The 19,882-nt window shown below is 36.6% G+C and overlaps 1 protein-coding gene across 1 annotated transcript; it reads right to left on the bottom strand.

Moving 5' to 3' along the window:
- Positions 1-8,514: 8,514 nt before the first annotated feature.
- LOC149389785 (small RNA degrading nuclease 1-like) lies at positions 8,515-12,019 on the bottom strand. The gene is made up of 12 exons (XM_089624497.1): positions 11,908-12,019; positions 11,590-11,772; positions 11,431-11,517; positions 11,082-11,150; positions 10,710-10,850; positions 10,407-10,523; positions 10,220-10,289; positions 10,043-10,143; positions 9,625-9,759; positions 9,435-9,542; positions 9,155-9,259; positions 8,515-9,054 (listed from the first exon to the last, which is right to left on the bottom strand). The coding sequence occupies exons 1-12, from the start codon at positions 11,938-11,940 to the stop codon at positions 8,776-8,778; spliced, it is 1,428 nt and encodes a 475-aa protein (XP_089480623.1). The 5' UTR covers positions 11,941-12,019; the 3' UTR covers positions 8,515-8,775.
- Between the last annotated feature and the right edge of the window lie 7,863 nt (positions 12,020-19,882).

Raw genomic sequence — 19,882 nt, 5'->3', positions numbered from 1 at the left:
TTATAACACCTTTGGATTTTATAAAAGTCTTAATAAAACTTAAATCCTAAACCAAAGACTAATCATAAACTTGTTTCAACTTAAATAGGCAATATGTCTCTCAAACATCTCTCAATCTTTCTTTCCTCGAATAAACTCGAAAACGAAAACTACGTTGATTCGAAACGTAACCTCGACATAATACCTACCGTTAACAAGCACAAATGGGTACTCACCACCCCCTGTCCTCCTCTGACGAATGATGATTCAACTCAAGAGGACAATGACGCCTTAGCGGCCTGGCTTCGATCCGATGAGATTGTGAGGTGCTATATCTTGGCATCTATGAACAATATGCTGAAAGAGCAACATCGTGACATCGAGACTGCCGCTGACATGCTCTACAATCTCCTTGAGATGTTTGGAGGGCAAAGGCGTCAAACAAGGCAACAAGCAGTCCGACAGTTTATGAACTGTCGCATGAAGGCTAGGACTCCTGTTGGAGACTTTATGATATTGATCATTAGTCATCTGAGTAAAATGGAAATTCTAGGATCTGAGATTGATGGGAAGAATGTCATAGATGTGATCTTAGAAACTCTCCCCGCATCTCTTGATACCTCCATGATGAACTACTCCATTAACAAGCTAGAGTACACTGTTACCAAGCTTATGGAGGACCTTCACACTGCTGTAGGTCTCACTAAGAGAAAGAGGAATCAAGGAGAGGCACATGCTACTGAGCAAAAAGCCTCCGCCTCTGGAACTAAGAACAGACCTTACAAAGCCGATAAAAAGAACTGTCCTGCCTATCTCAAAGCAAAGGAACATAGTATTGTACTAGTTACCGAAGCATGCTTAGTAGCTGATAATGTATCAACGTGGATTCTTGACTCCGCTGCTACTAACCATATTTGTTGTTCCTTGAATGGTTTCAAGAAAACCAAAAGCTTAGAGGAAGGCGAGTTCTGTTTCAAATGGGGTGATGGGAGCCTGGTGTCCGCGAAGGCTGTGGGATCCGTGACGCTGTCTTTTGAAGACCGCACTTTAAACTTGAATAATGTTTATTTTGTTCCTACCTTTGGGAAGAACTTAATATACGTTGCTCGTCTTTGTGAGCAAGATTATTGTTTAAAGTTCATTAAGAATGGAATTCGTATTTCGTTTCCTGATAATTCTTTTGTCACTGATGCATGTATGAAGAATGCTCTTTTCTACATCTATCCCACTCAACCTTCTCTTTCAGACACCGAAATAGATAATGATCTAATTAGGGAGCCAAAGAGGATCAAACTTTCTGAATCCTCCGATCTAACAAAATCAACATACCTCTGGCACTTGAGACTTGGTCATATCAGTCTAGATAGGATTAAGAGACTTGTGAGGGACGGTCCACTCCAAGCCTCTGCAATAGGTTCACTACCTACTTGTGAATCCTGCATAGAAGGAAAAATGACTAAGCGACCTTTCTCCGATAAGGGTCGAAGAGCCACTGAGTTGCTGGAACTAATACATTCTGATGTATGTGGACCGCTCAACCAACAGGCACGTGGAGGATACGAATAATTCGTTACCTTCACTGATGATTACTCAAGATATGGGTTTGTCTATTTGCTCAAACACAAATCCGAGACCTTTAACGTATTTAAGGTCTTTAGGGCTTTAGTGGAAAAGCAAACTGGCAAAGTGATCAAAACCCTTCGATCCGATCGAGGTGGTGAGTATATGTCTGGAAAGTTCGATGACTTTCTTAAAGAAGAAGGTATCGCTTCTCAGCTTACCGCACCTGGCACACCTCAACAAAACGGAGTGTCAGAGAGAAGGAACCGAACTCTAATGGAGATGGTTAGATCAATGATGAGTTACTCATCACTCCCTCCTTCCTTTTGGGGATATGCCCTCGAAACAGCCGCCTACATTCTGAACCAAGTTCCGTCCAAAACGGTTCCTGGTACTCCTTATGAACGATGGACTGGCCGTAAAGTGAATCTTGGCCGCATCCGAATTTGGGGTTGCCCTGCACACGTGCTGAGGCAAAAGACTAGCAAGTTGGCTAGTAGGTCAGAATTGTGCCTGTTTGTAGGATATTCGAAGGAAACCAAAGGTTTTACTTTCTATAGTCCCGAGGACGATAAGACTTTCGTTAGCACGAATGCTCGTTTCCTTGAGGAGGACTTTATGAAGGATGCGAAACCTAGAAGCAAAATTGTGCTTGAAGAAAAGTTGGGTGAGGAAGCTTCTACCTCATCTGTAAGAACTGTTCTTACCCCAACTGAAAGACAACCTAACTCATCAGAATCTCGTCAAGTAGTACTTAGACGTAGTGGGAGGGCAACTCAAAAGCCTGACAGGTACATGTCTTATGGAGACTCTCTTGTAGCCGTCTCCGACATGGATGACCCTGTTTCCTATAGCCAAGCGATGGCTTATTCTGAATCAAACCTTTGGCTTGACGCCATGAAAGTTGAAATGCACTCGATGTATGTCAACAATGTCTGGAAACTTGTAGACCTTCCTGAAGGGATTAAACCCGTAGGGTGTAAGTGGATATACAAGAAGAAAATGGGTCCTGATGGGAACGTCGAGACGTTCAAAGCACGACTTGTGGCGAAGGGTTATACCCAACAAGAAGGGATTGACTATGAAGAAACCTTCTCGCCAGTCGCGATGCTTAAATCCATCCGCATACTCCTATCCATAGCTGCAGCTCTCGACTATGAGATCTGGCAAATGGATGTCAAGACAGCCTTTCTGAATGGCAATCTTGACGGGCGCATTTACATGGCTCAACCAGACGGTTTCGTGGATAAAGGTCAAGAGACCAAGGTTTGTGAGTTGCATAAATCCATTTATGGACTAAAGCAAGCATCTAGGTCATGGAATATTAGATTCGATGAAACTGTAAAGAGATTTGGCATTGAACAGTCAATAGATGAGCCTTGTGTTTACAAGTTAATACACGAAGGTAAAGTTGTGTTTCTGGTACTATATGTCGATGATATACTTCTCATTGGTAATGACGTGGGTAAGTTATATGAGGTTAAGGTCTGGCTAGCAAAGCAATTCGATATGAAGGATCTAGGAGAAGCCACGTACATTCTGGGGATCCAAATCTTTCGAGATAGGAAAAACCGGACCCTGTCGCTCTCTCAAGCATCTTATATTGATAAGGTGATGGATCGCTTCTCGATGCAAGACTGCAAGAGGGGTCAAACAACATTTAGGCATGGAGTTTCACTCTCTAAGGACCAGTCTCCCAAGACTGCACAAGAGATTGAAGACATGAGGAAGATTCCTTACGCCTCTGCCGTAGGAAGCCGCATGTATGCTATGCTTTGCACTAGACCTGACATCTGTTTCGCCGTTGGCGTAGTCAGTCGTTTCCAATCCAACCCTGGACCCGAGCACTGGATTGCTGTTAAGCATGTTCTTAAGTATCTTCGAAGAACTAGGAACTTGATGCTTACATACTCAGGTACTGACCTGACTATGACGGGATATACCGACTCCGATTTTCAAGCGGATAAGGATTCCAGGAAATCCACTTCAGGATCTGTGTTCATCCTTAATGGTGGAGCTGTTGTGTGGAGAAGTATTAAGCAATCTTGCATTGCTGACTCCACAATGGAAGCAGAATATGTGGCTGCTTGTGAAGCATCCAAAGAGGCTGTATGGCTTAGAAAATTCTTTAAGTATTTGGAAGTTGTTCCAAACGTCGACGAGCCCATGACCCTTTATTGTGATAATAGTGGGGCTGTCGCTAACTCAAAGGAACCTAGAAGCCATAAGCGCTCTAAGCATATTGAGAGGAAATACCATTTGATTCGAGAGATCGTGCAGCGCGGAGACGTGGAAGTGAAGAAGATCTCAACGGTGGACAACCTCGCAGATCCATTCACCAAGGCCCTAGCGAACAAGGTCTTCGACCAACATCGTGAGGGATTAGGCATGAAGGACTACACACACCTTCTTTGAGTCAAGTGGGAGTTTGTTGTCAATGGTGCCCACAAGAAGAGTTGTAGTCTTTATTTTGTACATTTGATGTAATAAAGTCTCATGAAGACTCTTGCTTGTAATTGCCTATCTATTCATTAATAAAGTTGAAACGTTCATTCATTCTTTCTTTGTTTGAAGCTTTATGATAAAACCTTAGTCTTTTAGTCCATAAACAAACTTAACAACTTACGAAGAGACAAATGTAGATTTGCATGAACAAACTCTTCGTAGTTTGCTTAAAACGATATATTCGCAATCTAAGGGTCAAATGACTATTGACCTCAGTATGATTGTTAGAAGAATCTATGATGTCTGGTTATGAGGCATTGAGAGTTGGGGACTCTATAGTTCTTCTAGGTATCTTCCGAAGGTACTGAATTGACCAGTGCACTTCTAGGGATAATATAAGAACAAACCATTTAACCTCTTATGTCTCGAAGTCACTATGTATGAATTGCATCATGCTTGCCTTAATCCTGAAATGAGACATGCCATTTCACACCTTAGTATTCTCATTTGAGAAAGTCAAAGTTCGGACTCACTATGTGATTCCGAACAAGGCCTATTGGTGAAGTACTAAGTTGTGAGTCTGTCATGAGTAACTTTGTGAAGTTCTCATAGATATGGAATTCATGTACAAGATTGCTGAAATGCAATGTATGTCACCTCATGCTTTGTTCCTTGGAGTGTGAATAAATGAACTGGCCAGTGTCCAAATTGAGTCCTGACTCTTTTGGATGAAACAATGTGACTTGTTAGCTCCTCGTCAATACATTGTTTCTAATTTATTCACAAGCGACAAAGGAGTTGAGGAAATAACAGCTAGAAGGGTAAAATGGTAATTTAGTAAATCCCGACTAGCTGATGACATTCATGAAGGGTAAACATAGATAATATTCAGTGGATCCGCTCATCATAATTAGGTCGAATTCTTGAGTAGAAAATAAATTCATTTGAACCGAGAGATTTTCAGTGTCAGCTCTTTAGTGGAGTCAGTTGGCATTAAGCTAAACTTGGAAAAAGTTTGTGAACTTTTGAGTCCAAGTGTTTAGCTAAAGCTTTGTTCATTTGGGTCCATGAGGTCACTGTCACGAATCACATCGATAGGAATAGTTAAACTGGAAGCTAAGTCAAAACAAGAACGAAAATTGTCGAAAGGGTATTTTTGTCTTTTGAGACATAAGGATGAAATGGATGTCAATAAATTTTGACAAGTTCATTTGATGACTTAATGTCACTCGGCCATAATATGATTAATTGGGCCTTGTGGATTAATTTCATTTCATGAGAATTTTAATGAAAATTCTTAATGGGCCTTTTTCATATTGTCATGAACAAGTGGAAAAGCTTCTAGAAGGCCTTTCTAGAATAGGGATAGGCGCCCAACACACCCAAGGAAAGAGAGAATATTTTGTGCATGAATGTATGAAGATACTTGCCAAAAGAAAAAGAGGAAACAAATTTCCCCTAAGGGGAAAGCAAGGTAGGCGCCCAAAAGAGTCAAGAGAGAAGCAAATAAAAGAGGAAACAAATCCAAGGACTTACTTGCTTAGTCTTGGCCGTGTGTCTCTTTGAAGGAAAAGGGAAATTGGACCATGAATATGTGATATTCTATAGAAGAGGAAACTACCTTATTGAAGGTGAGACCTCTCCTATAAATAGGAGCCTCATTCCTCACTTTTCATTCATCCAAAGTTTTAGAGATTGAGAGCTTCTCTCTCTAGACTTGGCCGCCCCTTCCTCTCTCTCTCTCTCTAGTTTATTTTCGATTTTTCTTGTTTTGGCACCTAGGTCCTCACTCGACCTAGTCTTTAGCTCTGCGACTTTGAGACTCGTTCTTAAGTCGTAGTGTTTAAAAGTGCCCACTCACTGATTCCTTCTTTTCGAGTGATTTAGTGATAGAAACTTTCGTGGTTGCTCGAGGTGCCGAGGAAAGAAAGAGAGACGTGCTGCGAGGGGAGACGAGCGTTGCAAACTTTCCACAAGCTTCTTCAAAGTTCAAGCTTCAAGAAAGGTTAGTAAACTTCTAGCTCATATTGGTTTTTAATTACATGTACTTGCACTTGTCTAGGTTAGTAAAAACTGTTTTACTTGTAAAAGAAAATTTTTAAAATTCCGCCGCTTACCGAAGCGTTAATTATTTTCTCAAACCCTAGATCGATTCCAACAACACATACTCATGCGTTGACGTTGATAGTGAGTTCTTCGGTGTCAATATGAGCTTTCTGGAGGGATTGGGGGATGCCATAGCATGATTGGCCTTGAGAGAGTCAGGTTTCCTTGGAGCTGTTGGTCGTCTAGGAGGTTAATAGTCCATTCGATGAAGAACCTTGGGTCGCGTTCGAGCTGACCATTGTAGATTTGGTTTAGGTATGTCCACCGAGACCAAGCGAGAGCAACGAATAATCTAATAATTTTGGGCTTGAGAGTCGAAGTTGCGCTAGAAAGTAAGACTATATGGTCCACATTGTACATCGTTCTGAGAGTGGGAACCACTTCAGCGTCCACGACACGTAGAGCTGCGTACATCGGCTCATAAATGGAGCAAACCATGTCAAGGGAAGTCCAAAAAGAGGCGTCCATCACCGTTGCTCCACAACTTTACCGACGGCAGAATTCTTGAGCTTGGACACTTCCCACGATTTTATATAAACATGTTTCGCAGCTGGACTCTGTTCCTGCGTATGCTCCTACAAGCCAAATAGTTCATCGCGAATCGTGTCTTCCCAGGGCGAATAAACTCAATTGGGCAGAATTTCCTCATCGTTGCTAACACATTCAAGTGGTTGTAAACGAACTTTGTGATGTTACGAGCTTTCGCAACTGGTTCTGCAATAATAGGACGTTTTCCGATGTCCTCTAACATGAGGTCGATACGATGTGCGGCGTCCAATACACATGGTACTTCTTCATCAACTATTTCCCATCTTTAACATAAGCCGAACCGTTATCAGTAACAGCTTGCACGACGTTAAGCACCCCTATATCGTCTATGACGTCCTTCAGCACGCCATATATATACGCAGAATCTTTGATCTTATTCGACGCATCGATAAACTTCAAGAATACTATACGTCCAGCGGAGTATACCATTATGTTGAGAATACTCAACTTCGTGGTCCTAGTCCAACTGTCGGACATAATAATACATTCATATTATTCCCACCTTGGTCGTTGTGCATCCATGTACTTCTTGAAGTCTTCAACCTCCATCGGCAAGTATACGGAAGATCTCTCATAAGGCGAGGGAATAGGCACACCGGGACCTGTACAACGATAACAGAAAAACTTATATTCAAACTCGCCGGAACATAACTAATTATATAACTAAGCATTAAAAAAAAAAAAAACTTCTTACCTGCTTCAACGACTCCAACTATCATATTCTTGAAATGATGAGATTTTACTTTGTTGAACGCGATATTTGAGTGGATGAAAAACTTGGTAATTACGCGGATGCACCATCTCCGGAATCCTTTTCTGTTTCGCACTCTCTGATCGATATAGAGACGGAGCCGAGGGCACTGTCCCCAAGCCTACCGGGACCCTCGAACCCCCTAGCAATTTTTTTCCGAGGCTTCTTCTTGACGGTTCTTTTTGAATTGTCTAAATAACTTTCTTTCCGCCTTGGCTTCTTCATCTGGATCTTCAAGAGTTTGTGTCAACCTTCGACTGACGTTAATATCAGAACTCTTCTTTTTCTGCTTCTTTTGGGAGCTTTCTAGAAGCATTTCTCGGATCTAGGTTCGAACCTCGGGAGGAACTTTAGGGCATGCTCTCGTACTTTTTTTGGGATCGTGACCACTCAAGTGGTATTTCATTCGAGTTATCCCGTCACCTTTCATTTGCCAATAAAAAAGTGGCACGTGAACCTGTTCGAACTCCCTTGGATGAGCGTACAATACTTTCTTGCCTATTTATCGATCACTTCTGTAAATAAAAAATTGACAATCACAATCATAATTTTCAATTCGCAACTTAACAATCTTAATCATAATTTATAATTCACAATTCTTTAACGATATATAGGAATATACGCCGATATTTTGAACCTTGATCTTGAGTGGCCAGACTTTGAGAATGTTAACGAAAATGCTGAAACTAGAGATTCTACTTCTAACTTGTAAACTACCTCAAACAATTGTACGTTACGTCTCAGAATTGATATAACCATCCTTCTGGCTGCATATGATAGTTCATTGACTTTTTAAATTGATATTCCGTATAATTTAACAAAGCCGTCATTTGCACGTCACATCACAGTTTTGAATATATGTATATATATATACACACACACACACACACACACACATATATATATATATATATATATATATATATATATATATATATATATATAGTGAAGCTGCTTGGTGTATATAGATGTGCTATATTTTTTTTTATAATTAGCTATATTAATTTTCTCAATACGATAATCTGCATTTTGCGTCATTTAATTTGTTTATATATATATATATATATATATATATATATATATATATATATATCAGCACAAATACGAATCAAGAAAAAAAAAAAAAAAAAAAAAAAGCTGAGATAAAAGTTATAGATAATGATGATAATAATGATAAAGAGTGTTAATACAATAATGTTACAAAACGTAGCAAACTAACTCATCTAGCTCATCGAAGAATCAGAAGTTAAGAGCAATCTCAGTTCAATATATGAATAACCTAAATCCAATTTTACCCTTTTGGGACAAAAATGCGACCAACTTCTCTTCACAGAGTGAAATTGCAAAGCCAAGAAGTCGAGGTCTTTCCACAACATTTATTCTCCTCACCTTTTCCCTTTCTTGTCTTTTCGCTTCTTGGATTTCATTTTCTTTGTTGTTCCTTGTTTCAGCCCTTCCATCGGCTCACTCATCGACACATCTTCTTCGATTTCACCATCGGTTTTTTGCCTTTTGGATACATTTGATGCTTCCTCAACTTCGACAGCCCTCTTCTTAGACGACAAGTCTCTCTTGGCACCTTCCATTTTACGAATATACACATCACAACTTTTACCGGTGCTGAGTTGGAACGTGACCAGTTTTTGTGGCCGTCCAAATGAATCCTAGCACGCAAGATAAGATAAAAAATGATATAATTACTCCACAAATTGCAAACAAAATAATATATGGAAATCAATGACATTTAGGCTTTAGCATACGCACCTTTTCTTTGACGCCTTTGCAACTTTTATACGCTTGTTTTGCTTCTTTTGGACTTTTGAATACGGCAAATCCAGAATAACTCTTTGCTTCTGGTTTCCTAAATTGCTGTGGGAATCAATTCAAATATTAGAAGCTTGATAGATAGAGGAGAAGAAACAAAAACAAACATGGAAGGCAAGAAAAAGAAAGAAAGAAGAAGAGAGGAGATATAACTGAACAGTCGTGCACAAAGAGTACTTTTTGGCATTTAAAATGCTAGGATATGGGTATTGATACTAACCTTGATTTCGATTGTAAAATCACCAGGCATAATCTTATGCAATTCCTCTTCGGATACATTCACTGGAATCCTATGAATTAATAGCTTTGACAATTCCGTTGCAGGTACCTAGAGTTGTTACAAGATGATTTAGCAAAGAGTTTCCTTTTAAAGTTTAAACTGAATATAAAATGTATACTGTCTAACTCACATCCATTTGCGGCAAGGAAATAGCATCGCTGGCCTTCTGTTCTATCCTAGCAAGAACAAGCTTCATTGCGGCCTGAGCATCTTCCAAACAATTATGCGGCGCCCCATGACTCCGCAATTCATATCCCAACAAAGACTGTCAAATTACATGAGATATTTATTACATTGAGCACAGAAAGAGGAAACAGATATGTTAACTACGAGAATTGGATATTTCACAACATTTTTTATATCATTTTTGAAACACCATAGAGCAGCCTAACAGAAAAGGATAACACCAACAAGACAAGATCTCAGACCGTTTACACCTATATCATTTGTGTAAGGTCATGATCATTCAACCAAGAATAACCAAGGAACAGTTGTTTCAAAATTGCCCTTAACTTCGATAGCAACAAAATATAAAAAAAATGACTTGCCTTGCACAAATTATTTAAAGAGGGTCTTCTATCAGTAGGTACGTTTGAATATCTGAATACGTATGAGGTATCAATCACCCATGCATGGTCGATCTTCATTGCTGATAGTTACAAGACGATAATAAAACACAAACATATAAGCAAAAGGGATTGAAAACCAAAGTCATTTCTACAAACCGTTCAGGTCGTTGCTGAGGCTGTGGCCAACTAAAATGTTTCCCTTGGCCAACAAATTCTTCATTGATCTCTGTAAGAAAACACCAATAATATTATATTTTTTTTAAATAATTTAATTTAAAACAAGAAAATTTCTTTTATAAAATAAGAAAAAAAAAACTTAGCATGTGTCACATTGATAGCATACCTGTACATCAGACAATGAGCACGTAACTCCCTCCAAATCTGCTGCAGTAACACCTGTGATCTCACTTCTATAGTCCGCAACTGCTTTATTAGGGTTCACTAGTTCATCCATTTTCACCTGAAAAAACCATATTTCAAAACTGAAGCATTATTTTAGAGAGGAAAACAAAAATCAGATTCGAAGCAGTTTTTTTTTTCAGTTTAACTTGCTTAGTATAAAGGTATATAACATGGATGAATTGGCAAACACTAGATAGCTTATAGTAGACAGGTAAAAAACTTATTTCAGGAAAAAAAAAATCACCTGTAAACTGCGATTCACAACACACACCCTAACTAATGCTTCGGTGCCGTCTTCACAAAGGACCATCTCGCAGTCAACAGCGAGAATCCTATCAGATCTCATCACCTCGGACTTCTTACCGGGCTTTGTAATGACCCAATCCTGAATCACCATTTTCCAATACTTATTAAGCAACATTAAAACATTTGAAAACAAAAATTTATAGGATAAGCAATTTTGCTTCATTTGAAAACAAACCAGGAAGGTTTGGAAAAGAACTCAACGAAAGAAAATAAAAATCGGAACGCTAGCTAATTCTGGTTAAATCCGTAACATGTGCTGATCCTAGTGGAAGTTGAATTAATGAATTAGAGTTTATTACTATTCACCCACCTCAGCATTTGAAGGGAATGCGTACTCTAGCGGGTATTGTGGATGTTCAACAGTTAGGCGAACCAGTCTCTGTACTGCCCAACAACACATAAGCATTAGAATTGTAGATATAAGAATAAATTAAATACTAATACATAGTTTAGGGAAATTAATGTAGTGTAATTAGATTTTGAAGTCGTATTAGTCTCTAAGTATGCAATGATAAGAGGAAATGCATCAAATATCCAAATTGATAATTCTGATTACCAAAGTATTGACATAAAAGTTTGTGATAAAATCAAGTAAAATACCATTTGAAACAAAACTCGGACATTAACACAATCATCAAAAAGAAAAAAAAAATCATCACCTGTTCAGGGGATTCGTCATTTGGGGATTTGGTAAATTGTTGAACAATATTGCGTTTAGAATAGGATTTGATAACATTAGCCAAGAACTGCACATATAACTTAGTTAGTAAAATGAAGTATCATCTCAATAACATAAAGTAAAAAAAAAGGAAAAGAACCTTCAAGTGATCTTCTTCAACAAAAGTTTTGAGAAAAGCAATCAAAACGTCATTGGAGCGCCTCGCGGGATCGCTCAAAGAAGCTCCAAACTTTCTATCGTGGCTATTCAAAAACTCTTTCCAATTTCCAACGCTTCCTTTCAATCCTCTTTTCTGAACCAACCTCACGATCTCAATCAGAGCCTGTCGAACACGAACATTAAAAAAAAAAAAAAAAAAATCGCAAGTTCTTCGTGACATATAACTGCAAAAATTTCGATAGTTCCGCTCAGAGGAAAAGCGTAATGACGGAAGGCGCGAGATAGCGAAAGGAATCACCTTTTTCTCAGCCGTTGCTAGAAGGTCGTCCATTGGTACAAGGTTGTTAGAGTAGCGCGAGTTCGGTCTGGGGTTTTAGGGCTTCACGCAGAGTAAGTAAGTCAATTAAATAAAGGATTTATTTTATACTAGATAGCCAATTCAAATTTTTTTTTCCCCTTAATATTAAGTAAAATAGTCAAAGTTCATAGTAGCCACTTTAAAATGTAGAAGTATTAATATTGGGGGTGGCAATTTCGTGTAATCGTGTCGTGTTTATCATGTTTTCGAAAAAAATTGTTAGAACCAAATCCGACCATTTATTAATCGTGTTTAAAATATGAACCCAAATTTGACCATTTATTTTTTTACAGATTCATATCCGTTTAAATTAACCAATTTAATAATCGTGTTAAATGGTTAATTTAGTCGTGCTTTAATCGTTTTTAGAAATTTAGACTTAATTAACTATAAAAAATTTAAAATATCATAGATTTTCATTGCATTTCTTTTACACCAACTTTTTTTGATTGATACATACCTCAAAACTTTGTTCCATTGATTCATAATTAATTCTAATCTTGAAAGATGTCAACTTAATATCGAATTGCATCAGAAAAACCATATAAAAAGAACAATCAGAATTATATTCCTTAAAAAAAACAGAATTATGAGCAATAATAACCAAACATTCAAGGGAAATAAACGATTACATTTTATACATTAAATATATACAAACGATTACAATTTCTTCCAAATTTTCATTTTTATTTATTGCAAAATTCAGGTTCCAAACACATCCTAACACCCAAAAAATGGCACATTCTCCGGAATAGAGATACCAATGTCAATACAGGTTTATTCGAAGCATCATTTAGTTTATTCAAGTCTACACATATAATAACAGTGCTACGAGAGCAAATACCAGTGGCAGATTTGATTTGAACTGTCCATTTGTCAATAACCTGAATTAGTAGTCAAAAAATCAATTTCACATTTCAATCACCCACCAGATCATGTGTAAGAATGAGCATTATATAAGATCTCTAAAAATTAAATTAGGAGGGTTTTACGATTTTTATTAGGGCAGATAAAAAACTGGTATAATCGTAAACCGAACCGGATCAGTGATTTTTAGACCAACAGTCCGGTTTAAAATTTTACCGGTCCGGTTTGTACTTTTAAATGGTTCGGTCCGATCTAAAATTTTTAAACCGGGGTCTAGACAGGACCGGACCGGTTATTAAAAAAATTAATAAAAAATAGGTATGAAATAGTTGAGTCTAATATGGGCCGGTCTAGAATAGTCCAAAACGGTCCAAAAATGGAACGGGTCGGTTACTATTTAAGAAAAATATAAATAAAAATAGACCAAAATTACGCGGTCCGATTTATAACGGTCTAATGGTCCAATACAATTCGATCTAAAACTGTCCAAAACAATTTAAACCGAATGGCCCGTTTTAACCGGTTTAGTCCGGTCTAGTTTAAGTTTTAAAAAACCATTTAGACCAGCCCGATTTGATTTTTTGATCAAAAATGGAACCAGACCGTGCACACCCCTAATTTTTATGACATATTAATTGAGCTTTATGTATGATCATTTATTTTATTATATTTCTAACTTACAAGAAAACATGACAACTATATATATGTTTATATTTTTTGAAAATAAATATATTGATAAAATGCTTAAAAATGTGAATATGAATACATTTCATACCTTTTAAATGGTTGTTATTAAATATGAATTATTTTATTTCCCTTTTGAATTGCATTTTTTATGAAATTCCCAAACATTCATTTAAAATGCCAATTTGAATGGACAATTCAGTTGTCATTTTAAATGGAGATAGTTTGAATGAAATGGCCAGTTTGAATGTTGCGCCGAATAGTTTTAACAAAATAGCTAGTTTGAATGAAATATATTTTAAATCATTAAAATTGGCCATGGAGACACCGGTGACAAACTTATCCATGAGGTCGAGAAGGGCTTGATGAGCCCTATATTAAAAACAACCATAATTTCATCAACCTTTAATATTATCATTCAAACATATAACTCAAGAACCCTATTGTGACGACCCAACTTTTCGGACCGTCTTACTTATCTTACTTATTAAAAACTTAAGAAAATTTGAGGTAATTTTTTTTTTTTAAAACAGAACTTAAAACATAAAGTTCGAAAACTCAAAACATAAAATAAATTTTCATTTAAACTTGACGAACGAAAACACTCAAAAATTCGAAGTTGCATAATCGAAAATTAAAACAAAAAAATATCACTGTAAATAAATACTATAAATAAAGTCGTAACCTTTAACGGAATTAAAAAAAAAAACTTAAACCATGAAAATAAAACCTTGGGTTTGGATTATTGAAAAACTTAAAGCAAAGCGGAAGTCTTTTATTTTCGAAAACGGCAACCATAACCCAACCATTTCACCATCGTCGCCGCTGATCCACCCTCCTCACTTGCTCATAAGTTGTTTACCTACAACACAGACGTATATTTTTTTTCGAAGAGATGAGCTTACGCTCAGCGAGAATAATATAAAGCTCACAAAATAAAAAGAGTAATGCAATGCATGAACCGGTTATTAGTATTTTAAAACTAAACGGTGACTTGATCTTTCTTTTTTTGATTCTATCAACTTTTAATTCGGGGTGCCACTAGGGTAGTCATACCTATTTCAGTGCACACTTTAGAGACGAAGATATGAGGTTGCAAGGTCCCACACTTCGTTCTATCTTATAAACTTATTAGGGCCTCGGCACGGGAAATTTCCCCATTTGGGCCCGTAAGTCGGCTCGAGAAATTCTCCTTAAGACCTCCGTAGTTCGAGGCGGTACGACTCCCTTGCTTATCTTTATCTTTTCACTTTTTTTTTTCGTGACATGCATGAATGACGTATGACATAAAATATACACGATAACATGACTAGAAATAAGAACATGATATAAGTATTATAATTATAAGATATCATCACATAACATACCATACCATATCATATCATCACATAACATAACATACCATACCATATCATAAACTCAGCATATCAGAACATATCATTCATAATTTATCATACCATACCATATCATACCATAACACACATATGTCAACGTGAAATTACGAAAATACCCTTGGTTATTAGGGTTTCGGTGAAAAACTAAAACTCTGAGAAAACTTCTGTGAAAATTACAGTACGTATAAAACATAATTTTGATCACTTTTTGTAAAGGCACCACGGCCAAAATAAGTTTTTAACTATTTATTAAAAATAAAAGAAGTGCTAAAATCTAACTTTAAAATATTTTCCAAAAACTATCTGTGCACCGTTTTTAAAATAATCATAAAATATTTTTTATTTCATAAAAATATTTTTTATTTCATAAAAATATTTTTCGATTAAAGTTTTAGATAGAAGACATTTAAACGTAAATTTTCCAAAAAGAATCAACGCAAAACCAATTTTTTGAATCCACAGTAAACGTTTAAAAGTCTGAAAATTGAGAATAGGTCTCAGGTCTGTGAACTGATTTGAAAATAATCGGAAAATATTCTGTATTTCATAAAAATATTTTTTGATTACAGATTTAGATAGAAGACACTTAAAACTAACTTCTTCAAAAAGAATCAACGCAAAAACTTAGTTTTTGAAACCAGGGCAAGCGTTTTAAGAAACCGTTTTCAAAGAATCCGAACCAGATAGAAAAAAAAAGCATACCTAATTTAGAGCTACGATTTTCCAAACAAAGAGATGGATGAGGGAGGGAGAGCAGAGAAGAAACGTTAAAAGAAAAAAATTGGATGCTTATATATGGTTTAATTAAACCCTAAAAGCCCAAACCCTAAAAGCGCAAACTCTAATCCTACTTCTAATATTAATGTATTAATTATTATTATTATTATTAAAAAAAAACCTACACGTTGACATATAAGTATATATATACATGATTAACTTCTATATATAGAGTCATATAATAACTTATATTATATTACTTTATAAAAAATAAAAGTAATATATATATATATATATATATATATATACTATTTATATCAACGTTAGCTTATATATATAATAATATATGTAAACTTATTTATAATATATACAAAATAACTTATATTATATTACTTTATAAAAAATAAAAGTAATATATATATATATATATATACACTATTTATATCAACGTTAGCTTATATATAATAATAATACATGTAAACTTATTTATAATATATAATTTATATATATTATATTCATATTTGGTAATCTAAAGAGTATATTAAATATAAAAAATACCCTAAAGCATACATACCACATAAAAAAATCATTCACTACTACTTTATTAAAAAAACAAACTAACGTAACTCGAACACCAATATTTTAGCTTTTTAATTAAGCTTAAAAAATTTGGGATTTCAAAATCTCCCTTACTTATTATAATTTTCGTCCCGAAAATTAACAAAGAACGGCGAGAAGAACTGTAAGAACTATTACTTGGACATAGCAAGTTCCTCTAGAGAGAGCTCAGGATATTGCGTTCTCTTGTCTTATTATCATTCTCAAGATAACATCAAAAACTTTCATCTATAAGAAGATGATATCGATCCTTAGCTTCTGACCACTAATTATTATAGGTACTTTTTTAAGCAGTACTATGATAATAATAAAGCATTACCGGACGGTAAGGCCGTGCATGAAACTTTTCTAGTTTTCTCTAGACAATAGCCTAATTTTATTTTCCAACTCCAACAAAAAAAGAGTGAGTAGCACCAGAGTCAAACAATACAAAGACGTCATAACGGACCTGCTACTATATCCGAGGTGCTGGTTAGGGCATCGATATTGGTGTACGCTAGATGCGATCTTGAGGTGGCTGTGGTGTCTGAGTTGCTGGTGGTGTTTCTAGTCGGCCCTGAAAAATCTGTGGCCCTTAAATTAAGCTTGAATGAAGTTAAGTCACCCATTCTGATTGTTCTGCTCAAAGTTCTGCTTCGGACAATCTTTAAGGAAGTGTCCTGGCTGACCGCACTTGTAACACAGTATACTGCCAATCTTACATTCTCCTGGGTGCATCCTCCGACATATGTTGCACTTCGGAAATGACCCATTTTCCATCTTGAATTTGTAATTTGCATTACCACTATTTTCAGGATGGTTCCTCTTCTTCCCGTTTTCGTTCTCGAGATATTGTGCCTTGTTGAATTGGTTGTTGAAAAGACGCTCGTCGGACTTCTTATTGTTGCATATTCCCCTACTTTGAGTCTTCTCTTCCTTCCGTGCCTTGATATACCGGTCTCGCTCCTCCTTCACTCGAACCAAATGGTATTCAGCATGCATTGCACGTTTGAGACAGTCTGCAATAGTGGATGGTGGATGACTTCCACTATCAATGGCTAGAGCCAGTTCCGATCGGAACATTCTCATCATTCTTCGAACTCTTTCTGACTCAGTCGGAACCAGGTGAGGGCATAATCTTGCCAGCCGGTTGAACTTCCTCACAACTTCATTCACAGTCATCGTCCCTTGCTTCAGCTCCAAAAACTCCTTATGTTGAGTGTTCATCGCTCGCATGTTGTAATACTTATTGTTGAACTCCTCGATGAAGTCTTCCCAAGACATAGCGCGTGTGTCTCTTCTAGCTGCAACTGTCTCCCACCAGTATCGTGCATCATTCTTCAGAACAAAAGACGCGCATATGACTTTCTCAATTTCCGAGATATTCATGAAGTTGAAGATCTTCTTCATCTCTGACATCCACTCATCAGCCACTAAAGGATCAGTCGATCCTTCAAAATCTGGAGCTCTCATCCACCTGAACCTTTCAAAAAGATTATTAGCCACAACAACTTGGCCCATCTGAGGTACGCCTGGAGGAGGTTCTGGTGGTGCTTGTTGATCCTCTCCCACATATTCATTCACTTGGGGGAGGTGGTTCCTCAACTCTTGCATCTCCACTTCTTGAGCTTCGATACGTTGCAGCAATGCAGTAACGAGCATCGCAAGATCTGGTTGGGCCGGTGGCTGAGGTCCCGGGGCTGGACCGTTGGGATTCTCTGTTGCTCCCTGTTGTGCGGGAAACAGAGCGGCATGATGAGCATCTTGTACTTGGGCATCAGCGGTAACTCTGCCTCTTCCTATACCTCGGCCTCGTGGCCTACCTCTACATTGTCCACGAGCAGCTAGAACGTTTTCCATCTAAGTAAAAAAAAAATACCTAACATATAAACAAAAAAGAAATAAAAGTACTAACTTACTTGAGTAGGGGACAGCCGTGCAATCGAATAACGAAGGGGGTCATAGGTTCGTTGCTCTGATACCAACTGTGACGGCCCGACTTTTCGGACCGTCTTACTTATCTTACTTATTAAAAACTTAAGAAAATTTGAGGTAAATTTAAAAAAAAAAACAGAACTTAAAATATAAAGTTCGAAAACTCAAAACTTAAAATAAATTTTCATTTAAACTTGACGAACGAAAACACTCAAAAATTCGAAGTTGCATAATAGAAAATTAAAACAAAAAAATATCACTGTAAATAAATACCATAAATAAAGTCGTAACCTTTAACGGAATTAAAAAAATAACTTAAACCATGAAAATAAAACCTTGGGTTTGGATTATTGAAAAACTTAAAGCAAAGCAGAAGTCTTTTATTTTCGAAAACGACAACCATAACCCAACCATTTCACCATCGTCGCTGCTGATCCACCCTCCTCACTTGCTCATAGGTTGTTTACCTACAACACAGACGTATATTTTTTTTCGAAGAGATGAGCTTACGCTCAGCGAGAATAATATAAAGCTCACAAAATAAAAAGAGTAATGCAATGCATGAACCGGTTATTAGTATTTTAAAACTAAACGGTGACTTGATCTTTCTTCTTTTGATTCTATCAACTTTTAATTCGGGGTGCCCCTAGGGTAGTCGTACCTATTTTAGTGGACACTTTAGAGACGAAGATATGAGGTTGCAAGGTCCCACACTTCGTTCTATCTTATAAACTTATTAGGGCCTCGGCCCGAGAAATTTCCCCATTTGGGCCCGTAAGTCGGCTCGAGAAATTCTCCTTAAGACCTCCGTAGTTCGAGGCGGTACGACTCCCTTGCTTATCTTTATCTTTTCACTTTTTTTTTCGTGACATGCATGAATGACGTATGACAAAAAATATACATGATAACATGACTAGAAATAAGAACATGATATAAGTATTATAATTATAAGATATAATCACATAACATACCATACCATATCATATCATCACGTAACATAACATACCATACCATATCATAAACTCAACATATCATAACATATCATTCATAATTTATCATACCATACCATATCATACCATAACACACATATGTCAAACAATCACACAATAACAATTTTAAAAAAACATTAACTCATTCAGGTCATATACTTATCGTATTTTATTTTGAACTAATCTGTGTTGCAGTGAGATTATTCTCACCTTGACAAAACGGGAATAAAGCTCTCTGGGTCGAAGACAGATTAGAAGCTCTACTTGACTCAAAACCTAATCGGGGATCAGCTAAGAAAAAGATTCAAGACATACTTTAGATTCTGGAAGTTTTTAGAAACGACATTCAACGTGAAATTACGAAAATACCCTTGGTTATTAGGGTTTCGGTGAAAAATTAAAACTCTGAGAAAACTTTTGTGAAAATTACAGTACGTATAAAACATAATTTTGATCACTTTTTGTAAAGGCACCACGGCCAAAATAAGTTTTTAACTATTTATTAAAAATAAAAGAAGTGCTAAAATCTAACTTTAAAATATTTGCCAAAAACTGTCTGCGCACCGTTTTTAAAATAATCATAAAATATTCTCTATTTCATAAAAATATTTTTTCGATTAAAGGTTTAGATAGAAGACATTTAAACGTAACTTTTCCAAAAAGAATCAATGCAAAACCAATTTTTTGAATCCACAGTAAACATTTAAAATTCTGAAAATCGGGAATAGGTCT

The sequence above is a fragment of the Urtica dioica genome, chromosome 8 (assembly GCF_054948205.1).
Source record: "Urtica dioica subsp. dioica isolate 48M chromosome 8, U.dioica_male_clone48M_v1_H2, whole genome shotgun sequence".
NCBI classification, from domain to species: Eukaryota; Viridiplantae; Streptophyta; class Magnoliopsida; order Rosales; family Urticaceae; genus Urtica; species Urtica dioica.
Note: the sequence above shows the minus strand (reverse complement) of the source record. Positions and strands in the feature narration are given on the sequence as shown.

Coding starts and splice junctions, on each gene's coding strand:
- LOC149389785 (XM_089624497.1), bottom strand. CDS start 11,940: ATGGACGACCTTCTAGCAACGGCTGAGAAAAAG. Junction 10,851..11,081: donor CATTCCCTTCAAATGCTGAG/GTGGGTGAATAG, acceptor ATGGTGATTCAG/GATTGGGTCATTACAAAGCC. Junction 9,760..10,042: donor CTTTAAATAATTTGTGCAAG/GCAAGTCATTTT, acceptor GTAATTTGACAG/TCTTTGTTGGGATATGAATT.